The sequence below is a fragment of the Myotis daubentonii genome, chromosome 2 (assembly GCF_963259705.1).
Source record: "Myotis daubentonii chromosome 2, mMyoDau2.1, whole genome shotgun sequence".
Taxonomy (NCBI): domain Eukaryota; kingdom Metazoa; phylum Chordata; class Mammalia; order Chiroptera; family Vespertilionidae; genus Myotis; species Myotis daubentonii.
In genome coordinates, this window is record NC_081841.1 from 195212855 (window position 1) to 195232580 (window position 19726).

At 46.9% G+C, this 19726-nt stretch overlaps 2 protein-coding genes across 2 annotated transcripts in view; one reads left to right on the forward strand and one right to left on the reverse strand.

Moving 5' to 3' along the window:
• The window catches only part of SH2D4A (SH2 domain containing 4A), a 482539-nt gene that overhangs the window by 431930 nt on the left and 30883 nt on the right, over positions 1-19726 (forward strand). The window lies entirely within an intron of this gene.
• The window catches only part of HGSNAT (heparan-alpha-glucosaminide N-acetyltransferase), a 38120-nt gene continuing 20154 nt past the window's right edge, over positions 1761-19726 (reverse strand). Inside the window, exons 8-18 of the mRNA XM_059685243.1 lie at positions 17349-17425; positions 16417-16447; positions 14931-15091; positions 13747-13862; positions 11558-11679; positions 11046-11172; positions 9882-9968; positions 7027-7104; positions 6041-6111; positions 5828-5940; positions 1761-4864 (exon numbers count right to left, since the gene is read on the reverse strand). Of these exons, the coding sequence (XP_059541226.1) occupies positions 4683-4864; positions 5828-5940; positions 6041-6111; positions 7027-7104; positions 9882-9968; positions 11046-11172; positions 11558-11679; positions 13747-13862; positions 14931-15091; positions 16417-16447; positions 17349-17425 (1165 nt within the window). The 3' untranslated portion in view covers positions 1761-4682. The remainder of the gene's footprint in view (positions 4865-5827; positions 5941-6040; positions 6112-7026; positions 7105-9881; positions 9969-11045; positions 11173-11557; positions 11680-13746; positions 13863-14930; positions 15092-16416; positions 16448-17348; positions 17426-19726) is intronic.

The following is a 19726-nucleotide window of genomic DNA, read 5'->3' on the forward strand; positions in this document are numbered from 1 at the left end:
TTATTTAGTGGTGCCACTCCTGTGTGCCAGACTGCAGGAGAGGTGGGAGGTGTGGCCACAGATAGGATAAGATGGAAGAACAAGCAACTAGCCATGCAAGGTGGGGAAATCAGGAAAAAAACTGGTTTCTGTAGAGCAAGTCCTAGTAGTCAGGAAAGAATGCCACCAGAACCCAGAATGGTAGCAGACACTGTGGGAGCCCTGTGCTTGTGCTGCACGGAGCAAGGCCAGCTCTCCTTACGGCCAGCGTTTGGATGGAATTCTGCACAGGAAAACCAGCGTGATGATGGCATCTTGTCTTATTGTTTTGACATGCACGATAAGAGGTTTATCAAGTTTGAGGCATTTTATGACATAACTAGAGGCCTGGTGTACAAAATTCATGAACGGGGGGAGGGTCCTGCACCCTCTCCAATTCTGCACCCTCTCCAATCCGGGACCCCTCAGGGGATGTCCGACTGCCTGTTTAGGTCCAATCCCAAGGACAGGCAGTCGGACATCCCTCTCACAATCCTGGACCGCTGGCTCCTAATCGCTCACCTGCCTGCCTGCCTGGTCGCCCTAACTGCGCCCCCCTCCCACCCCCTCCCGCCAGCCTGATCACCCCTAACTGCCCCCTGCTGCCAGCCAGGTCACTCCCAAATGCCCCCCTCCCTGCTGGCCTGGTTGCTCCTAACTGCCCCCCCCCCACCGGCCTGGTCACCACTTACTGCCCCCCACTGCCTGCCTGGTCGGCCCCAACTGCCCACCCTGCTGGCCTGGTCGCTCCTCATGCCCCTCCCCGCCGCCAGCCTGGTTGCCCCACACAGCCTGCTTGTTCAGTCATTTGGTCGTCCCTCACTAACCCCCCCCCATGACGGCCAGGTTGTAGGCAGCCATCTTGTGAGTGTGTGACAGTCAATTTGCATATTACCTCTTTATTATATAGGATACAACACCTAGCAGGTCTATCACCTTTGAATTTGGAAATGCATGTAGCCTGAAGAAAAACAGTATTTTGGAACTAATGATTACCAAGAGAAAAAGTTTGGCTGGCTATACTGGGTGAAGAGATTGTACATACATACAACTAAAAGCAAACACCGGCAATAGGTGTTTCTAATTTTACCACCCTTGCCCTCCCAAAGGAGGTAACTGCCGTCCTCCACAAAGCCACAGACGACGTGGTCCAAGCCAGTTCCGCCACTGCTGGTTTTCTAAGTCAATGAAGCACTTGCAGCCAATGAGACACGAGGGGAAGGCTGCCCAGAGGCTTTAGGGAGGGTTTTCTGGTGAATACACTTAAGGCACAGAGGGGAGGCCCTCTCCTTGCAGAGAGTGTCCCATTTCCTGAGTGTGTGTCCCGTTCCCCAGGATGTGGCCGTCACGCGGTCCTCCCACAGCCCTGCAGCGAGCCGGCTGAGCCAAGCGGATGTGCAGGGGCCTGCCCCTCCCGACTTCTCATGTGAGATAAACTTCCCTTCTAGCCCAGCTGAATCAGGATTTCCTGTTCTTAGGGTGCAGGACTTCCTAACGGACAGATTCCCCAATTGAAGAAAAGCTGGAGAATTCATCCGGAGAGGCCCAACCCAGCTTCACTTGCTGGGGCTTGGGATGACAGCTGTGCCCATCCATCATGAGTCACTGCAAGGGGGCAGCAGCAGGTGCCCTCAAAGGTGACTGTCCCCATACACATGAGCTCCACCAACGTTTTCATGGGACGTGCCAGACACTAATTTTATCAGCACTTAAATATTAAAAACAAAAACAGCCAGCACTGCTTTGCTTTAATAAATATTTATTTAGTGCCTGCTATGTACGAGGCGCTGTGTTTGTGCCAATGATATGCAGATGAACAAGGCATAATTCTTGCCTTTAATGAGCTCACAGTCTAGCATGGGAAACTAGACATATAACCAATAACTACCATAAAGTGACAGATGCCAGGAGATTGATCCCAATAAGATATTATGAGAACCCAGAGGAATAAAATATTACTTTTGGATGAGCATACAAGTTTGGAGAGGTGTCTTAGAAGTAGGAAGTCTAAAGTGACAGGTCATGGATGGACCTTGAGACTATTATGCTAAGTGAAACAAGTCAGGCAGAAAAAGCTAAGAACCATATGATTTCACTCATACAGGGCAAATAAAATGGACACTCATGAGCACAAACAGCAGTGTGGTGGTTACCAGAGGGAAGGGGGGAGTTTAAGGGAGTCCTAATATATGATGACAGAAGATGATTTGACTTTAGATCTTATAACATAGAAACCCACACCTGAAACCTATATGATCATATTAACTGATGTCACCTGTGAATAGCAGCTACAGCATTCACACAGGATCGAGCCTCGGACTGACTGGTGGCAAAGCCACATACAAGTCCCAGCTTGGAGGGCAGAGCCCTCCCGGCACAATTACAGCCAAAAGGCGATGGTTGTAAGCTTGACCTTACAGTCGGACCCTAGGTAGCTAAGGGATGTGGGCTATGGGGGTGCAGCAAGTGCTGCCAAAACAAGGCTTGAGAGAGTTCAGAGAATGGCAACAACAGGAAAGAAACGGATTTGAAATTCGCAAGAACACTGTAAACATCTTGCCCTTGTTTTGCTTTGTGTGACTTGACTATAAAATAAAGACTCGGCCTACAGGCTGTCACTGTTTCCTCATGCAGGCACAGTGATCCACCTGGTCCCAACTGTATTCTCTTGTCCGTCTTCTTTAATCCTTCACCGCCCCTCCTCAGGTTCACCCCTGGCCGTGCTGGATGCAGTTTAGTCACCTCGATAAATTTAATTTAAAAAAAGGTAGATAGGAGAAAATTAAGAGGAAAAAGTAATCCAGGAAGACTATGCTCAAAAACGGAAGCAGGAGGTCCTGGCTAAGTGAGGGAGGCAGGAGGGGTCTAGTGGGGTTGGAATAAGTAGGGTGGGCATAGGGGGGTGGGGACGGGAAGCTGGAAAGATGTGTTGGGCTCAACTGAGGACACTTATGTCTGCCCGGCAAAGCTGGATCAAGGTCAATGGAAGCTTTTATAAGGAGGTGATGTGCTCCGAGCCCAGCTTCAATCAGCTTAATCTAGTGACAATGGGCATGACTCTCTGTTAGGAGGGACTGAGGGAAGGAGGCCAGGATAAAAAGAAGCAGAGTCTGGACTAGAGCCGTAGGTAGTGACAATGAGCATGAAGAAGGCACAGGGGAAGATGGAGACAGAATTGGGAAGACTTGGCAGTGACTAAATATGGAAGAAGCAGGGATAACGGAGAGGGGTGGTGAAAGATGGCAGCAGTTTTATACCTAGAGATGAGAACGATCCATTCACAGAGCTAGGAAAATCCAAAGAGGAAAAGGTTTGAATTTGGGACAAGAAAGGAGGGAAGAGGTGAGCCCGGATGCTGGCAGACATGCAGGTGGAGGGGCTCATGAGCAGTCCCAAGGTTGGGGCAGGGGTCTGAGCTGGAACACAGACTAGGCAGTCGTCCATGCAGTGGCGACAGTGGAAGCAACGCTGAGCTGGCCCCGCCCTGCCACAGAGGGTGCTCTAGAGTACAAGCTATGGTCGCATTTCCCTTACACGTGGAATTCTCACAGAAAATCCCTAAGTATGATGATGCATCACAGGAACAGTGCTGTTTCTCTTTGTGTGCCCTCCCCGCCTCGCCCCCGAGAAACGACGTCTGCAGTTTTGATTCCAAGCAGGAAAGGTGCCTCCACTGTGGAGGGTGGTTCTGAAAAGACTGACTCCAACGAGAGTTTTCTAAACTTGTCATTGTCACTTATTCTGAAGAGTTTTCTGTAGTAAAATTATTTTTCTAAGGATTTCAGAAAAGCTATCGATATACCCCACCTCACTGAGGACCTGAGAGGTCATCGCTATCTCCCTCATTTCACAGATGAGGAAACCGAGACTCAGACAGGCCAAGGGACTTGCCCGGCATCTGACGTGGCAAAGATGGCAAAGCTGGAGCCACAAGTAAGACAGTGCGCTCCTCCCCCACAGCCTTGTCCCTGGGCACCAGCTTCCATCTAGTCACACAGAGACACGCACAGGTGGGCAGAGAGGTGATCGACAGACAGGAGATAGATACATAAGTAGATAATGAAGCGAGAGTGGCTGAGAATAACACACCTACATTTAACTTTTTTTCAAGTAGGAAAAAGAGAAAATGGCTTCTGACAGGAAGGCCTGTTTTTTGGACCCACCAACGCCTTGCAGACCTGAAAGGGAAATTACCCTTTCTTAAAGTTATTTCGCTACCCTCCACACACACACACAATTAAAACCACACATCACATTCCATCAGCCATAGGGTCAGCCGACAGAAATGGTGGCGCTGGTGGGCATGCGTGTACACGTAAAGGCAGTGTGCAGAACAAGACCAGGGAGCATCAGACCTTAGATGGTTTTACCCGTCACAGGAGCAAATGCCCAGGGTAATTCCCTTGTGAAAAGCTCTCCGAGAAATCCTTGGAATAGAGTTCCAAATCCATCCACGTACACAGAAGATGGAGAAAAAAGACAATTACGTTCCAAACATTTAAGTTGCAAATACGCAGGCAGAGCTCTGATGAGCCCCGTCATAGTCAACTAGCCCGAGAACATCAGCATCGTCCCCGATCATCTGGAAATACACACCCTATCGATTTTATCATTAATGGTTCCCTTTAATAGAGTCCGCCAGCAACACACATCAGGTGGAACCATCAGATTTTCCAAAAAACCTTCTTTCTATAGAGAATGTAGGCGATGAGCACCCAGAGAGCCGTGGCCACGATGTTCTGGATGAGGTGCTCTTTGTGCGACTGGTTGTCCTGCAGCCTCCACTGGAAGGGGAAGTAGTTCTTGAACACCTCGTGGCCCACGTACACCAGGATGGAATTCATTCCTGAAGGACAGAGACAGACGGTCGTGTGTTCCTGCCACTCATCTACTTAACTCTCATTTTTAAAAAATATGTATTTGTATTGATTTCAGAGAGGAAGGGAGAGCAATAGAAACATCAATGATGAGAGAGAATCATTGATAGGCTGCCTCCTGCACGCCCCCCATTGGGGGTCAGGCCCACAACCTAGGCATGTGTCCTGACAGGGAATCGAACCATGACCTCCTGATTCATAGGTCGAAGCTCCACCAATGAGCCACGCCAGCCAGGCACATCTAACTTAATTCGTGAAATCTGATTTTAGTTCAGTGAAAAAAACAAAAGCATGCACCAATATTACTGGCTACTGCCAAAAGTAAGTGATGCACATCTTAGATACTTAAGTGTAAATTATATAAAAAATTATTAGAAAGTCTTCATTTCATAACAGGGTGATTCTTGAATACTAAATCTGAAAGGAAAGCCAAAATTTTAACTTCTATTTTCTCACAGAAAACGGGAGGTCCAAAGAAAGCAACTATTACTAGAATCAGAGGGAAGAAATGAGTCACTGAAGTTATTGGGCCTATCGGTCTCCAGGCAGAACTGCATTTTAACCATTCTGTTTATCTCTTGGTATCGTCTCTTGATATTTCTCCTGTATCATCTGTAAGGCAGTGCGTTTACATTAAGAAAGAATGCCCCATTTCTGAAGCATTGGAAACTAGATGACATGCCCCAAATGGTTGCCTGAAGAAATGCCAAACAGATCTAAGTAGGTAAACTGGGTGGACTGCTTTGAGATAGGCCAGGGGTGTCCTGTGTGGCCTGGGCCTGCGTGGCCCCTGCTGCTTCCTCTCTCAGCCTGCAGCCTGGGGACATACCACCGGGCTGGGGCTCGAGGCCCCCCTGTGGGTACACGCAGCTGGTCTCTGGGCCAGTCCAGTTGGTCACTACAGCAACTGTTAGGGGTCAGGGGGGACTTACCTGGGTAATAGAATGGGGCTCCTGTCCACAGGCCCTTCACATCCACGATGGGGTACAGGATGAGCAGGATGAAGAAAGCAAAGGAGCTCAGCGTGGTAACGTACGAGATGGACCTGGGGGGAGGAGAGCGAGGGGTTTCGGGGCTCCTGAGAGCACACCGACATGGGCAGCGCCAGTCATCAACACTGACGCGACACTGTTTTCTGTACCTACCAGAGATTCTTGTTTACTGGAATAAAGCCTTCGTTTTCAGAAACTTTCGTCAGAACAACAGAGATAAGCCCCTATAATGAGGGAGAGAGATGATAAAGGTTTTTTCTATTACCTCACAAAACAATTATGTGTCAAAACTGAAGAATTTTACTTATGTAACTAATTAGGGAGGGCTGAATTTGTGTCGTATCTTATTCTTTTAGCTGGAAAAATATTTTTAAGATGCAGAACTAAAAATATTCTCTATATTTTAAAATTTTGTCCTATTGCTTAAAGTATTACAAAGAGTAGTACCTATGTCTCCTTTTTTTTAAAAAAAAAAAAATTCTCTAAAAATATGCTTTCATCATTCCTCTGAATTGAAGGTAAACTTAGTGATCAATCGGAGTGAATCCCGAGAGGAACCATGACTGCAAGGTCAGGGGTGACATGCACAGTCGACCTTACACTCCTCTGCCACCTGTCAGCCTGGAAGCTGGTATCTGGAAACCTGTCAGCATGTGCCTGGTCTTCCTGGTACGGCTCCCACCAAGACCCGTACCTTGGTTCTGTTTCCTCATGCATTCCTGGCTGGCTGCTGATGGCCAGTGCTGACTTCTTTATAAAGACAGTTTCCTTAAAAAAATAAACCTGAGAATTTAGGTGGAAAGATTTGTTCCTCTCAGTTATTCAACTGAAGAATGCTGCCCTGGCCAGGTGGCTCCGTTGGCTGGATCGTCAAACCACGTGCCAGAAGGTTGCGGGTTGGTCCCCAGTGGGGGCGGGAAAGGGAGGCAACCAATTAATGTTTCTCTCACATTGATGTCTCTCTCTCTCTCTCTCTCAAATCAATAAAAACATATCCTCGAGTGAGGATTTTAAAAAAAAGAAAGAATGCTACCTGTTGCGATGTGGTGACAGCTGATACACAAGTGTTGCTAAACATTTTTAATTTAAATGTGTATGCGTGAAGAAAAGGAGTTTTAGGGAGGAACGTCGTTACTCACTAGAAAACAACACCAGGCAGTGAATCTGATCAGGATGTCTTTGGTCTGATCCTTGTAATACAAGAGAATTTTTCCTGCCTGGAAAAGAAAACACAGTCTGACCCAGAGAATCACCGAAGGTATATTCTGATTTCACATCCATCCATCATCTTAACCACTCCACTGACCCCTCTGCCCGCACGCTGCTAGGCGCTGGGATTACAGAGGAAAGGCATGTTACCCCCGCCCTGGCCTAGTGGAGACTGAGCGGCACCTGGGACCACTTGTGGGAGGAAGACATTAGAGAGGAAGTGCCATAGAGATGAAGCTACGAGTGCAAAGCAGGAAGAGCATTCAGGCCGACTGGAACAGCACGCCCAGAAGCAGGTCAAAATGGGGAGAAGCCCACCAGCCCTCAGGTGCCGCAGGGCACGAAGGTGACAGGCAGGTGGACTGGTAGGTCTCACTGACAGGCACTGGCCTTCTCCCCTAGGGCTGCCAGATGGCACAGTCTGGCGTGGAGGAGGGACAGGGACAAGGTGGAACTGGAGGCAGACAACATTTTAAACACAGTAAATCTGAACCCTGCATAAAAATCCCCTCAAATTAGGAACTAATTTCGGAAAATATCACACTATAAGAAAGTGTTATTTATAATAATAGTTAAATTTTATGTTTTCAGAACTTTACATGAATTAAGTTATTCAATCCACTCAACACCTTTATGAAGTAGGTGCTAGTGAAGCACGGAGGGGTCAAATAACGTGTTGAGGCTACCCAGCTACCTCGGGCAGGCTGGGTGCAAACCCTGGCAGCGCTCACCAGGTCTGCACTCTTAAGTCCTACACTGCTCCTGCAGGTGCAGACTTAGCTAGAAAGCATGCACAGGGATTAAATGAAAGCACAAGGTAAACTACAAAGTGCTATGGAGATAAAGGCAGCATTTCTCAATATGAAATTATTTAACCACCAAATTGTATATGCTTTCGACCTGCACTGTCCAATACAGGAGCCCCGAGCCAGAGGTGACTACTTAAAATTTAATTTAATTAAAATTTAACCCTGGCCAGTGTGGGTCAGTCGGATGGGCATTGTTCTGTGCACCAAAAGGTTGCCGGTTCGATTCCCGGTCAGGGTAAATGCCCAGGTTTCAGCTTGATCCCCACTAGGGGGCATGCAGGAGGGAGCCGATCGATGTTTCACTCTCCCATCAATGTTTCTCTCTCTCCTTCTCACTTCCTCTCTCTAAAAAAAAAAAAAATCAGCCCTGACTGGTTTGGCTCAGTGGATGGAGTGTCGGCCTGAGGACTGGAGGGTCCCAGGTTCGATTCCGGTCAAGGGCATGTACCTCGGTTGCGGGCACATCCCCAGTGGGAGGTGTGCAAGAGGCAGCTGATCGATGTTTCTCTCTCATCGATGTTTCTGACTTTCTATCCCTCTCCCTTCCTCTCTGTAAAAAAATCAAAAAATATATTTAAAAAAATAAATAAATAAATAAAAATCCATAGAAATAGCTTTAAAAATTAAATAAAATTTAAAATTCAGCCCTTAGCCCTGGCCAGGTAGCTCAGTTGGTTATAGCATCGTTACAATACGCCAAAGTTGCAGGTTCTATCCCTGGTCACATACAATAATCAACCGAGGAATGCATAAATAAGTGGAACAACAAACCAATGTTTCTCTCTTTCTCTCTTTTCTTCCTCTCTCTCTCTAAAATCAATAAATAAAAAATTATTTAAAAGAATAAATAAGCAGCCCTAGCTGGTTTGGCTCAGGGGACAGAGCATCAGCCTGCGGACTGAAGCGTCCTGGGTTCAATTCCAGTCAAGGGCACATGCCCGGATTCCGGGCTCGATCCCCAGTAGGGGGTGTGCAGGAGGCAGCCGATCAATGATTCTCGCTCATCACTGATGTTTCTATCACTTTCCCTCTCCTTTCCTCTCTGAAATCAGTAAAAATAATAAACAAACAAATAAAACAAATAAAATAAAATTCAGCCCCTTAGTCACACTAGCCACAGTTCAGTACTCAGTAGCCACTCGGAGAGCTCACATAGAGAACATTTTCATCATCACACGGAGTTTCATTTGCGCTGCTCTGCACATTTTTCTTCTCCTAGCTAGCGCCCCTCAAGTAACAACTTCAAATACTAGTGCGGAGCACTTTAGGAAGAAAAGGCCGGACTGTTCAGAATTTTCACATGTGAGACAAACCAAGAATACCCTGTACTGACTCTGTCATAAAATACGCATAACCTGAAACCAGGTAACGTGGACACGAAGAAGTGTGAAAAGTGTCACAGTGACGTCCCCACATCGCCAGTACCAAGTTCTCTGCACAGTCCAGCGGAAATCTTCTATCAGAAACAGCTGTGCCGCCCTAACCGGTTTTGTTCAGTGGATGGAGCGTCGGCCTGCGGACTGAAAGGTCCCGGGTTCGATTCCTTTCAAGGGCATGTACCTTGGTTGCGGGCGCATCCCCAGTAGGGGGTGTGCAGGGGGCAGCTAGTCGATGTTTCTCTCTCATCGATGTTTCTAACTCTCTATCCCTCTCCCTTCCTCTCTGTAAAAAAATCAATAAAATATATTTTAAAAAAAAGAAAGAAAAAGCTGTGCCTCTGTTTCTAAGGTAAGCCGTGTGAATAATAAGAACCTCTTTTGACAACAGAGACATTATACCCAATTATTTGAATGTGCTGAATTTTAGCAGCTTCTAGTTTTGACAATTTGTCAAACACAAGCAAACATGTTTAGACCTGTAATACACATAAGAGGATGTGCTGCCAATGACTTTAATTAAACAGTTTTTTAATTAGTAATGAATCAGTAACCCCACACTGTCAGGAAAAAATGTTTCCTAATGAAATGGACGCATACCTGAACTCCTAAAAATGCCATCACAATGGAGTTGATGGTCCCTAGGACGCCTTCGGGGTCGTAGGCCACCGTGGTGTGATACAGCACCTGCACAAAACAGAACAGGAGGCAGCACTCGCTCCCTGGCCACGAAAATGCACACAACTCAGACTAAATATAAGCTCCAAACACGCCAACATTTAATGTGCTTCATTTTTATGCAGAAATGCATTGCCAACTTGCGGGGATTGTAAGAATAACACCTCTGGCCAAGACAGTGCGTGTGACTGACACTTCAGAAGGGCCTGAGAGACCAAGGACCAGCCATGGGCCAGCACCGCCACCTCAACTTCAGGTGGCTCAGCGACACGACACACCCCTAACCACTGTCAAACAATTTCCAAGATTATTCTTTTTGGTCAACCCTGTTGTAACATCAATAGCGTCCTATCTTCTTTTAAGACAAATAACATTTAACATATCTATCTGTTATTTTATTATACAGTAAGTTGTTGTAGGAATGACAGGAATTTGGAAATGCCCAGTGTAGCGGATGCTGCAGTGTGCCACCAGATTCCCCCTCCCCCACCTGGCAGGACTGAAGCGTTCCTGCCCAGCTGCTTCCAGTGTTAGTGGCCAACAGCTCTCAGCCAAGTGCCTCCCTGGATCTGTCCTAGACTGAAGAGAGCCGCCTCTCCAGGAATCAGACCCCCTTGCTGGGGGAAGTGCACATCCCACCGGGGGTATAGGGCCAGATCCCCCCCTCAATTCAGAACACCTCTGAGGGCCACCCCAGCCCACCCCGCCGCCAGGAGATCAGCTAAGGCCTTCATGTGACCAGGATGCATTTCAACTGCTCCCTCAGCCCTTCATTCCGCAGCAGGCGTGGGTCCCACGGGACTGCCTGCAAACTTCCTGCTCGTGAATCCGACCTGGGACCCGCAGAAAAGCACTAGGCTATGCATCTGACACGATGTAGACTCACTCTGAAATCTAAAGTCATGTTTCCCTACAGCCCCATCATGAACACTCAAGTGCCTAAAGTTAGTCATCTTTTCAAATAAAAATCAGTCCCCATCCTAGTTTATGAAATGGACACAACTGCAAGTTGGCCAGCCCTGTCTACCTTCCTTCCCTCCTGAGCGCCTACACGTCCAGTTCCAAGTGCAAGCCCGTGCCACTCACAGTCGAGGAAGGATGCTGATACATGTGATCGTCTCCCAGAAGCAAGCGGTCAATGTAGCCAGCAGCTCCTCCCGTGCAATTCGGGTACTTCCCCAGATCTCCGATGCCGCCAGGCCCAAGGTAGCCGCTGGGGAGTGAGAACACGTGCTTACCGACAAGACTCCAGAGGGATAAGAGTGCATACTGGCTGTGCACGCAGCCCAACAAAGAGCCGCACACGTGTACCAGCCAGGAACCCCTCTGGCGTCAGCCCTCTGACCAATGCTCTTTCGACTGGACTGCCTCCCACGTTAAGGCTCCGCAACTTCCATTCAAACTGACCCCGAAAAAACCTCCCAGGGACACTCCTCTGGACACACACCAAGCTCTTCTCCCAACATACAGTGGCCTCAACGGAGAAGAAAGAGCGAAAGGGATTCCTTGGACTTGGGGAATCTGAAGATAGAGCCCCAAAGGTCTGACGAGGCAGAAAATGACAAGCACAAAGGGATGACCTACACGGGGTCACTTACGTGGGGCATCCGGGAACAGGTAAGAAGAATGTCAAGGCCAGCCAAACGCTCTCCAGCATCAAGATGACGAGCCACTGGGGCCAGCTGGATGTGATGTCCTGAAGACAAGAGCACCTTCTCTCCTGAGTGAGGCCATAAAAACACAAGCTGAATGCAAGTAGCACGAACAGGAAGTAACATGCAAGCATGTGTACTTGGGAAATTCCCTCTGATTCTTCTCTTGGCCTTCATTGTAGTAATGCAAAAACACATGCACGTTTATCTCATATGTATTGCGTGACCTGGATGTTTCCTCTCTATGAAGTACCACAGTAAAACATTAGTTACAAAGAGATCAGTGGACAATTCCAATCCTGTAACCAAAGAGAACTGAAAACAGATGTTCACACAAAAACTTATCTACAAATGTACACAGCGTCGTTAAAATGCATAAAAGCCAAAAAGTGGGAACAAATCAAATATCCATCGAATGATGGATGATACAAAATGTGGTTCAACCACAAAATGGAGCACTAGTCACCAAGGAATCCAGGACTAATACATGGCACAGCATGGATGGACCCTGAAGACATTATGCTGAGTGAAAAAAGCCAGACACAAAAAGCCACCTACTGTATAATCCCACTGACATGAAACATCCCAAACTGGCAAATCGATAGAGACAGAAAGTAGATTAGGGGTTGCCTAAGGACTTGTGAGGCACTAGTAGTGAGTGCAGGGTTTTTTGGGGGACAGTGAAAATGTTCTAGAACGAGATAGTGGTGATGAGTGCGCAACTCTGAATACCACTAAATATCACTAAATTGTATACATCAAACACGTGAGAGCTTTACGGTTTGTGAAGTATGTCCTCCCTTAGGGAAAAAGAAATAGCTGTCACCTTGGTAAACTCAGCAATTTATAGCAAGACAGAAAGTAATCACAAAAGAAGCGACTTGAAATACTTCTTACAACGAAGAAACAGCCAAGGACGTACTGTCATTATCCCACACTCTAGCTTGGCATTTTCCCCTCCATGTTGAACCTTTGCAGCCTTTTGTATAGATACTGATATGTAATACAACTCAAAAAAATATAGCCCAGCCAGCGTGGCTCAGCGGTTGAGCATTGACCTAAGAACCAGGAGGTCACGGTTAAATTCCCAGTTGGGGCACAGGCCCGGGTTGCAGGCTCAATCCCCAGTGTGGGGCGTGCAAGAGGCAGCAGATCGATGATTCTCTCTCATCATTGATGTTTCTATCTCTCTTCCTCTCCCTTCCTCTCTGAAATCAATAAAATATTTTAAAATATATATATGTAATATACATATATGTCTATATATATAAATGCCTAAACTACCGGCTATATAAAAGCCTAAGCGACTGCTGGCCGGTAGTTATGATAAGCACTGACCACCGGGGCAGACACTCAATGCAGGAAAGGAAACCACAGACATGGAAACATGGAACAGACTGATGAATCCCAGAGTGAAGAGTGAAGAGAGGAAGGGGGGTCGGGGGGCGGGAAGAGATTAACCAAAGATCTTATATGCATACTAGAGGCACTGGTCTGCGCCCTCTCGCAATCCAGGATCCCCCGGGGGGTGTCAGAGAGCCGATTTCGGCCTGATCTCCGCAGGCCACGCTGAGGGACCCCACTCATGCATGAGTCCATGCACCGGGCCTATTGTATATTATATATATCTTATACCACAAGGAAATTAAAAGAGATTGAGCCAGCAATCTAGGTGATGGTGCTATTATTTTAACACCATCCAAATACCTTTGGTTACTGGACACTTAAAAATGTGTTAAGAAGGTAGATCTCATGTGTTTTTTAACACCAAAAAAAACCCTAAAAAAACCTGACTGATAGCTCTGGCTGGGTAGCTCAGTTGGTTAGAACGAGGTCCCATTACGCCAAGATTATGGATTCAATCTCCATTCAGAGTACATACAAGAAGCAACCAATGAATGCATAAATAAGCAGAACAACAAATCGATGTTTCTCTCTCTACCTTGCTCTCTCTCTTTAAAAATTAACTTTAAAATGGCTGATATAAAGACTAAATAAAAATAACTAATTGAAGTAAAAAAGAATATATTTGACTAACAGCATCAAAGAATCTACTGAAGTACTGCACTCAGAACTAAAGAAAGTTCTAAAAACCAGAGACATTTTCCCCCCTTTTAAAAAACAGGGTTTCTCACCGAGACACAGTTTTCAGGCACAGGCTTGGCAAAGAGGAGCTCTAGCACAGCCACCACGAAGTAGGTCACCCCCAGCCGCTGGAGCACGCCGGGGATCCGCACCTTATCCCACGACACTGCAGGAGGCCCAAGTTTGGGAGAGGTTAGTCAGCATCTCTCATCTCACCCCAAGGCATTACTTTCTCCCCGGGGGGAAGACACACCTACACTGCACCTGAGTGCGTCCTCTTTAAGCTCTCGGAGACGGAAATACTACATGTGGCCAGCAGACATGCTCACACGCACAGCAGGAGGCTGGCCCGCTGGGGGCTGGGATGAGAACAGAAGGGTCTGCCTCGGGGTGGGGATGCAGCAGGAATGACCCTTAGCCTTGAAGTGAATCTCCTGGGCCTTTCTCACGAGCCTATGGATTCAACTCACAATCCACCGACGGACTCTCCCTGCCCTACAGGCCCCCGGGCTGTCTCACCAGAAGAGTGGAACCCTATAATGAACCCATAATGCACCCTGCGAGCAGAGGCCCGCCTCTGGAGATCCATGAGTCAACTTTTCTGTGACACCTTCCCTTGTGACCTCTACCTCCTGCTAATGCCTAGTCTAAGTGGTCATTGCCTGGGGGGTTCCTCTGGCTAGTGTCCAGCTATTTGTGTCCACTTGTGCTACTGCCCCAGGAGGACAATGACCAGCACCTTCCTCGATTCTGATAGGACCTACATCCTTCCTTCATTTTTCCTATCTCGCTCACACCCCAAAGACAATGACGAAGGTGTCATGCCTTCCCAGCAACCCAGATGGCACACAGGTGGCAGGTGACAAAGGTGAATTTTTGAACCACCACACAACAGCCTTATTATGAAAGTTACTGAAAGCAAAGTGGCAGGAGGGCAGGGTCTGACAAACAGGGGCCTGGTCTGGGCCCCACTTGGCCCCGCTCTGCACTTCGATCATCTGAAGAAAGCGCTCCCATCTCTCGCACTTTCTTTGGGTTCGGGTGGCCCAGGTCTAGAATCCAATAGGGTAACAATAGTGCCCAAAGTTATACAAGCATCATGTATACTTTTCTAATAACTGTTCTTTTTGTAGGTACCTGTGATGGAGAGATTACACTTCTTTCGAATTATACTGTGTAGTTTCCATATTTCAACCTGCATATATACAAACAGGGGGGGGGAGGCTATACTTACATGGACCAAGGCAATAATTGGGGTTCACAATGACAATTCCTATGCAGATTAACAGGAAACTCCTCCACGCAACTTTCCCCAGCAGTCTGAATTTTGAACATCCCCGCTGCAGTATGGAAGTCATTGATAGAAAAATTGAAGATCCCATAATAAATACAAACCTAAAAAAAAAAAAAATACCCAGCTATTACTAGATGGCCATTTCTAATGTTTTGGTCTATATATACAAAAAAATTGTAACATATCATACTATTTTATAACCTGTTACATAAGAGAAGCTACACATGATTTTTTTTTAAAGTAGCCAATTACTGAAATGACATTGGGTTAATAGCAGAGGAAACAGAAGGCAGCCCTCTAGGCTGACAGGTTTGTGTGCCTTGGAGTCCTGTCCTCGGGGAGATTCTTCAGCACTAAGTGCAATTTCCAAGAACAACTGTCCCATGTAATCATCAGAGAGAAATAAGGATGGAGATGCTGTAATCCAATCAGCTCAGCATTCACTAGCATGCCTCCGGCCCTTGAGAAACAAACCACACACTTCAATCATTTCTAACTCACTCTTGCTCCTGGAAGAAAAATGAAAGCTTTATTTATTTTTTTTCTTTTCTGATTTTGTCTGAGCCACACATCTCTTTTCTTTCCTTTCTTTTACCATACTAAATTACCTCTTTAAAAAAATCAGAATAGCAATTTCTCTATTTGGAGAAGGGTTACAGAGATGAGTTTGCTCTGACTGCACACAGCAAGCCACTTTTCTGTAGGACCCTCACAGAGAATATACGTAAATAATTAGCAGGTCTGTGGGCTTGTAAAAGTTCCTCCTAATCTGGCTAAAAAAAAAAAAAAAAAAAAAAAAAACACAAAAAAACCCCAGCCCCTTTGCCCCAAAAAGCCCTGAGTTTATATTAGTGATGAAACACAAGGGACCAAAGACTTAAACCAACACGCAGGACCACTTCCTAATGATGGAGCTCAAGGTACTACAGCAAAGACATAAGTTCTTCCTTGTATAGGAGGTCAGGGTCCCCCAACAAGGTTAGCAGCCACAGAGGAGTAAAGACAGTGTTTAGTTCTCCATTGTTATTCCAAATTTTACTTTAGAATATCATTGCCCTGTTACAGACTTACCAGAGTTCCCTGATACCAATATACAGCGTTACTTTTAGGAATGATTTTTAGACTTATTTTCAGGATTAGTGGCATTTATCATTTCCTACAAGATTCCAGGACCTTGTACAGTACATTGTGTCCACACTCACACTCGTCTTTTATATGCACACGTCTTAGATGAGCACTACGCATGCGAAGTGTAAGAACTGTCCAGTACCACGACTTTTGGAAGGACCTCGTCACAGCAGAGGCCTGTGAGTGACACAGGCCTGTGGCCCAGAACTCAAGGCTGGTCTCAAGAAAGGCTCCCACATCAGCTGAAAAGGAAAACCCGGAGATGACCTGCGGGAGAGCTGGTGGCAGACGAACTCACCATGGGAACACAAGGTCAGCCACGGTCAGTCCTGCAGGGAAACACCAACACGGAGAGGTAAGGAAAGGGGATCTAGAGTGTGAATACGTCCTAAATTTAAAAGGAAAACACTATGAAGGAGCACACAGGCCCTCCCCGGGGACCCTGCAACCTGTCCCTGGGCCTACAGCCTTGCCTAGGAACATGCCTGGGCCCGGGAGAACCAGACTAGCAGCTGTGGACAAGTCTGTTATCCTTAAGCCGTGCTACTCTAAACCCATTCTTAAACCAACCGCAAGGCCAACGCACAGCCATCGCTCAGCACCACTCAGACCAACTGCAGGTCAATGGCACCCACGGAGGACCAGGCGTCTCCGAAGGTATGTGCATGGCTCTACTGAAAGGCATACCTAGAACATGACAGGGATCATTTACAACTGACTTACTTTTTCTTTTTTTTGTTAATCCTCACCTGAGGATATTTTTCTATTGATTTTTAGAGCAAATGGAAGGGAGAGGGAGAGAGAAACATCAATGTGAGAGAGACACACAGACTGGTTGCCTCTCACATGCACTCCGACCAGGGTGGGGATCGAAACTGCAACCGAGGTACGTGCCTTTGACTGGAATTGAAAGCGGGAGCTTTCAGTCCTCGGGCTGATGCTCTATCCACTGAGCCAAACCGGCCAGGGCTACAACTCAGTTCTTAACAACTGCAAAGCCTCTGAGTCCCACAGCTGAGACCATGGAGTCTCCGTGTTATCACAGTGAGGCATCACGGAGCCAGAGAACACGAAAGACAGAACGACAAAATAACCTAGAGGTCATTCTACGGGGACAGGAGCCTGCTGGGGCCACATCTCTGGCTCCTGGGGGACGCTGGGTGGCTCTCCTGCCCACCGTTCTTTGAAGGGGCCTCACTTAAGCGACACTACCTTTAGGAAATAACGTACCATTCCAACTCGCATGTTTGAAGTACCAGTATTTTCCTCCTCCGTAATTAACGAAGACCATGAGGATGAGTGCTAGCCTGTGAAGCAAGAAGGAGCACACAGTCAGGGCCGGCACATGTGACAAGGAACGGCCGATGGACAGAGACACACTTACAAACACAGGCGCAGTCATGACACCAGAGGGCGCATAGCAAGAGAGGAATGAGTGCTTCTAACCACCACAGTCAGGACCCTCCACCAAGGTCCCTCTGTTGCCAACATTTCTAACAAGATGAAGCCTTAAGAAAAATTCAGATTGACAGTCAACTGTGTAACCTGAAAGCAAAGCCAAACATTCCCAATCTCTCAATGCTGTGCCACTCATTCAGGCGTCTCAGGTTCACAGTCACTATTGCCAGACCTGAAGGTTCAAATCTTAGGTGCTTCTCTCTTCTGGGTCAAAAGACCTTGGGCAAGACTCTCACAGGCACCTCCATGTGCTTCTCTGTAAGAGGGAACCTATCCCACATAGGAAACGCTGGGACTCTTTAAGAAGAATGTTCCTGATAGCACCTAACCAGCGATGGGCAATTTTAGGCCCTTAGTAAATGTTAGTTCCTGTCTACCCATGAACATTTTATCTCCAAAAGTGGCGATGAGAATCAAAAAGAAAAATTAATACAATAACGTTGATTCTGGATATGCTATTGTTTGATGCGAATTCTGCAGAATGCAGGCAACAAAGACTTTTGTATGTCAATGTGATCACTTATGGGGACCCTGGAGCTCAACTGCTAAGGATCAAATCCTGGCTGTCTCAGTCCTTCTGAGTGACCTTGGGCAAGTTACTTAACCCTGTGGCTCAACTTCTTCATCTGTGAAACAGGCATATTAAACATGCATGCCTCATCGGGTTGTAAAGGGAATAAATTAAGACATGTTAGAACAGTCTCAGCCCTTGGTAAGAACGCAAAACTGTTAGCAATTGTTACTATTACCATCATTTTTGTTATTATTCCTGGCTTCACATATACACACCAGGAGCACTCAGAGCTCTGCTGACGCTGGGACAGGATTCTAAGGTTATCACTGGAGAGTGAGAGACCTTGGTGAGTAGAAATGGAAGACCTGATACCTAGATATTTGTTTTCAGGTCTACACTTTTATACTTCATTTTCAGAGTGTGGTCCTGGCGTTCATTCTTCTACCAGAACTATAAAACAACTAGAGGCCCAATGCATGAAATTCACGCAAGAGTAGGACGGCGCAGCCGCGGTGGCTGCCTGGATCCCGCCCTCGCAGCCGCGGCAGCTTCCTCCATCCCGTGGTCGCAGCCCCAGCTTTGGCTTCATCTGGAAGGTCGTCCAGAAGGACACCTGCTATAATTAGCATATTACACTTTTATTATTATAGGTAACAATTTACCATATGATGCTGTGGGTTTGTTATAACAAAGTCCTGATATTCTGGCTGTTTTGCTAGTGGTGGTGAAGGACAGCAGTGAAGGTGGCTAGAGGACAACTCCTTGGGGTGCTGGGGTTTCGTTTCTAAACTACCGTGTCTTCTCATCTGTCAAGTGACTGACCGGGCATGGGGGTGCATGTGGATGTGGGGGCCCCACGTACAGCTACTTGCCCAAATGCAAATGACCTTAACTCAGCAGAATCTACACACCAGTGGCAACTGGCTCTGGTCCTGCCCCACTACTCCTCGCCAGCTCACAGACACTGACGACCAAAGCTTCCCAGTAAGGAGAGGCTGCTGTTTTTCTCGCTTTTTTTTTTTTTTAAATATATTTTATTGATTTTTTTTCAGAGAGGAAGGGAGAGAGAGATAGAGAGTTAGAAACATCGATGGGAGAGAAACATCGATCAGCTGCCTCCTGCACATCTCCTACTGGGGATGTGCCCGCAACCCAGGTACATGCCCTTGACCGGAATCGAACCTGGGACCCTTAAGTCCGCAGGCCTACGCTCTATCCACTGAGCCAAACCGGTTTCGGCTTTTCTCACTTTTTTTTTTTTTTTTTTTTGGTTAATCTTCACCTGAGGACATTTTTCCATTGACTTTTGGAGAGAGTGGAAGAGAGAGGGAGAGACAGAGAAACATCGATGTGAGAGAGACACATCAACTAGTTGCCTCCTGCACACACCCCGACCAGGACCGGGGAATCTGCAACTAAGGTACGTGCCCTTGACTGGAATTGAACCCGGGACCCTTCAGTCCGCAGGTTGACACTCTATCCACTGAGCCAAACCAGCTATGGCTGCTGCTTTTCTTTTATAGCAAGAAATCCTTTCTAGCCTAGAAAGTAAAAGAAATATGAAATTATGCTAAGTGAAATAAGCCAGTCAATGAAAGAAAAACACCACATGATCTCACTCATTTATGGATAATAA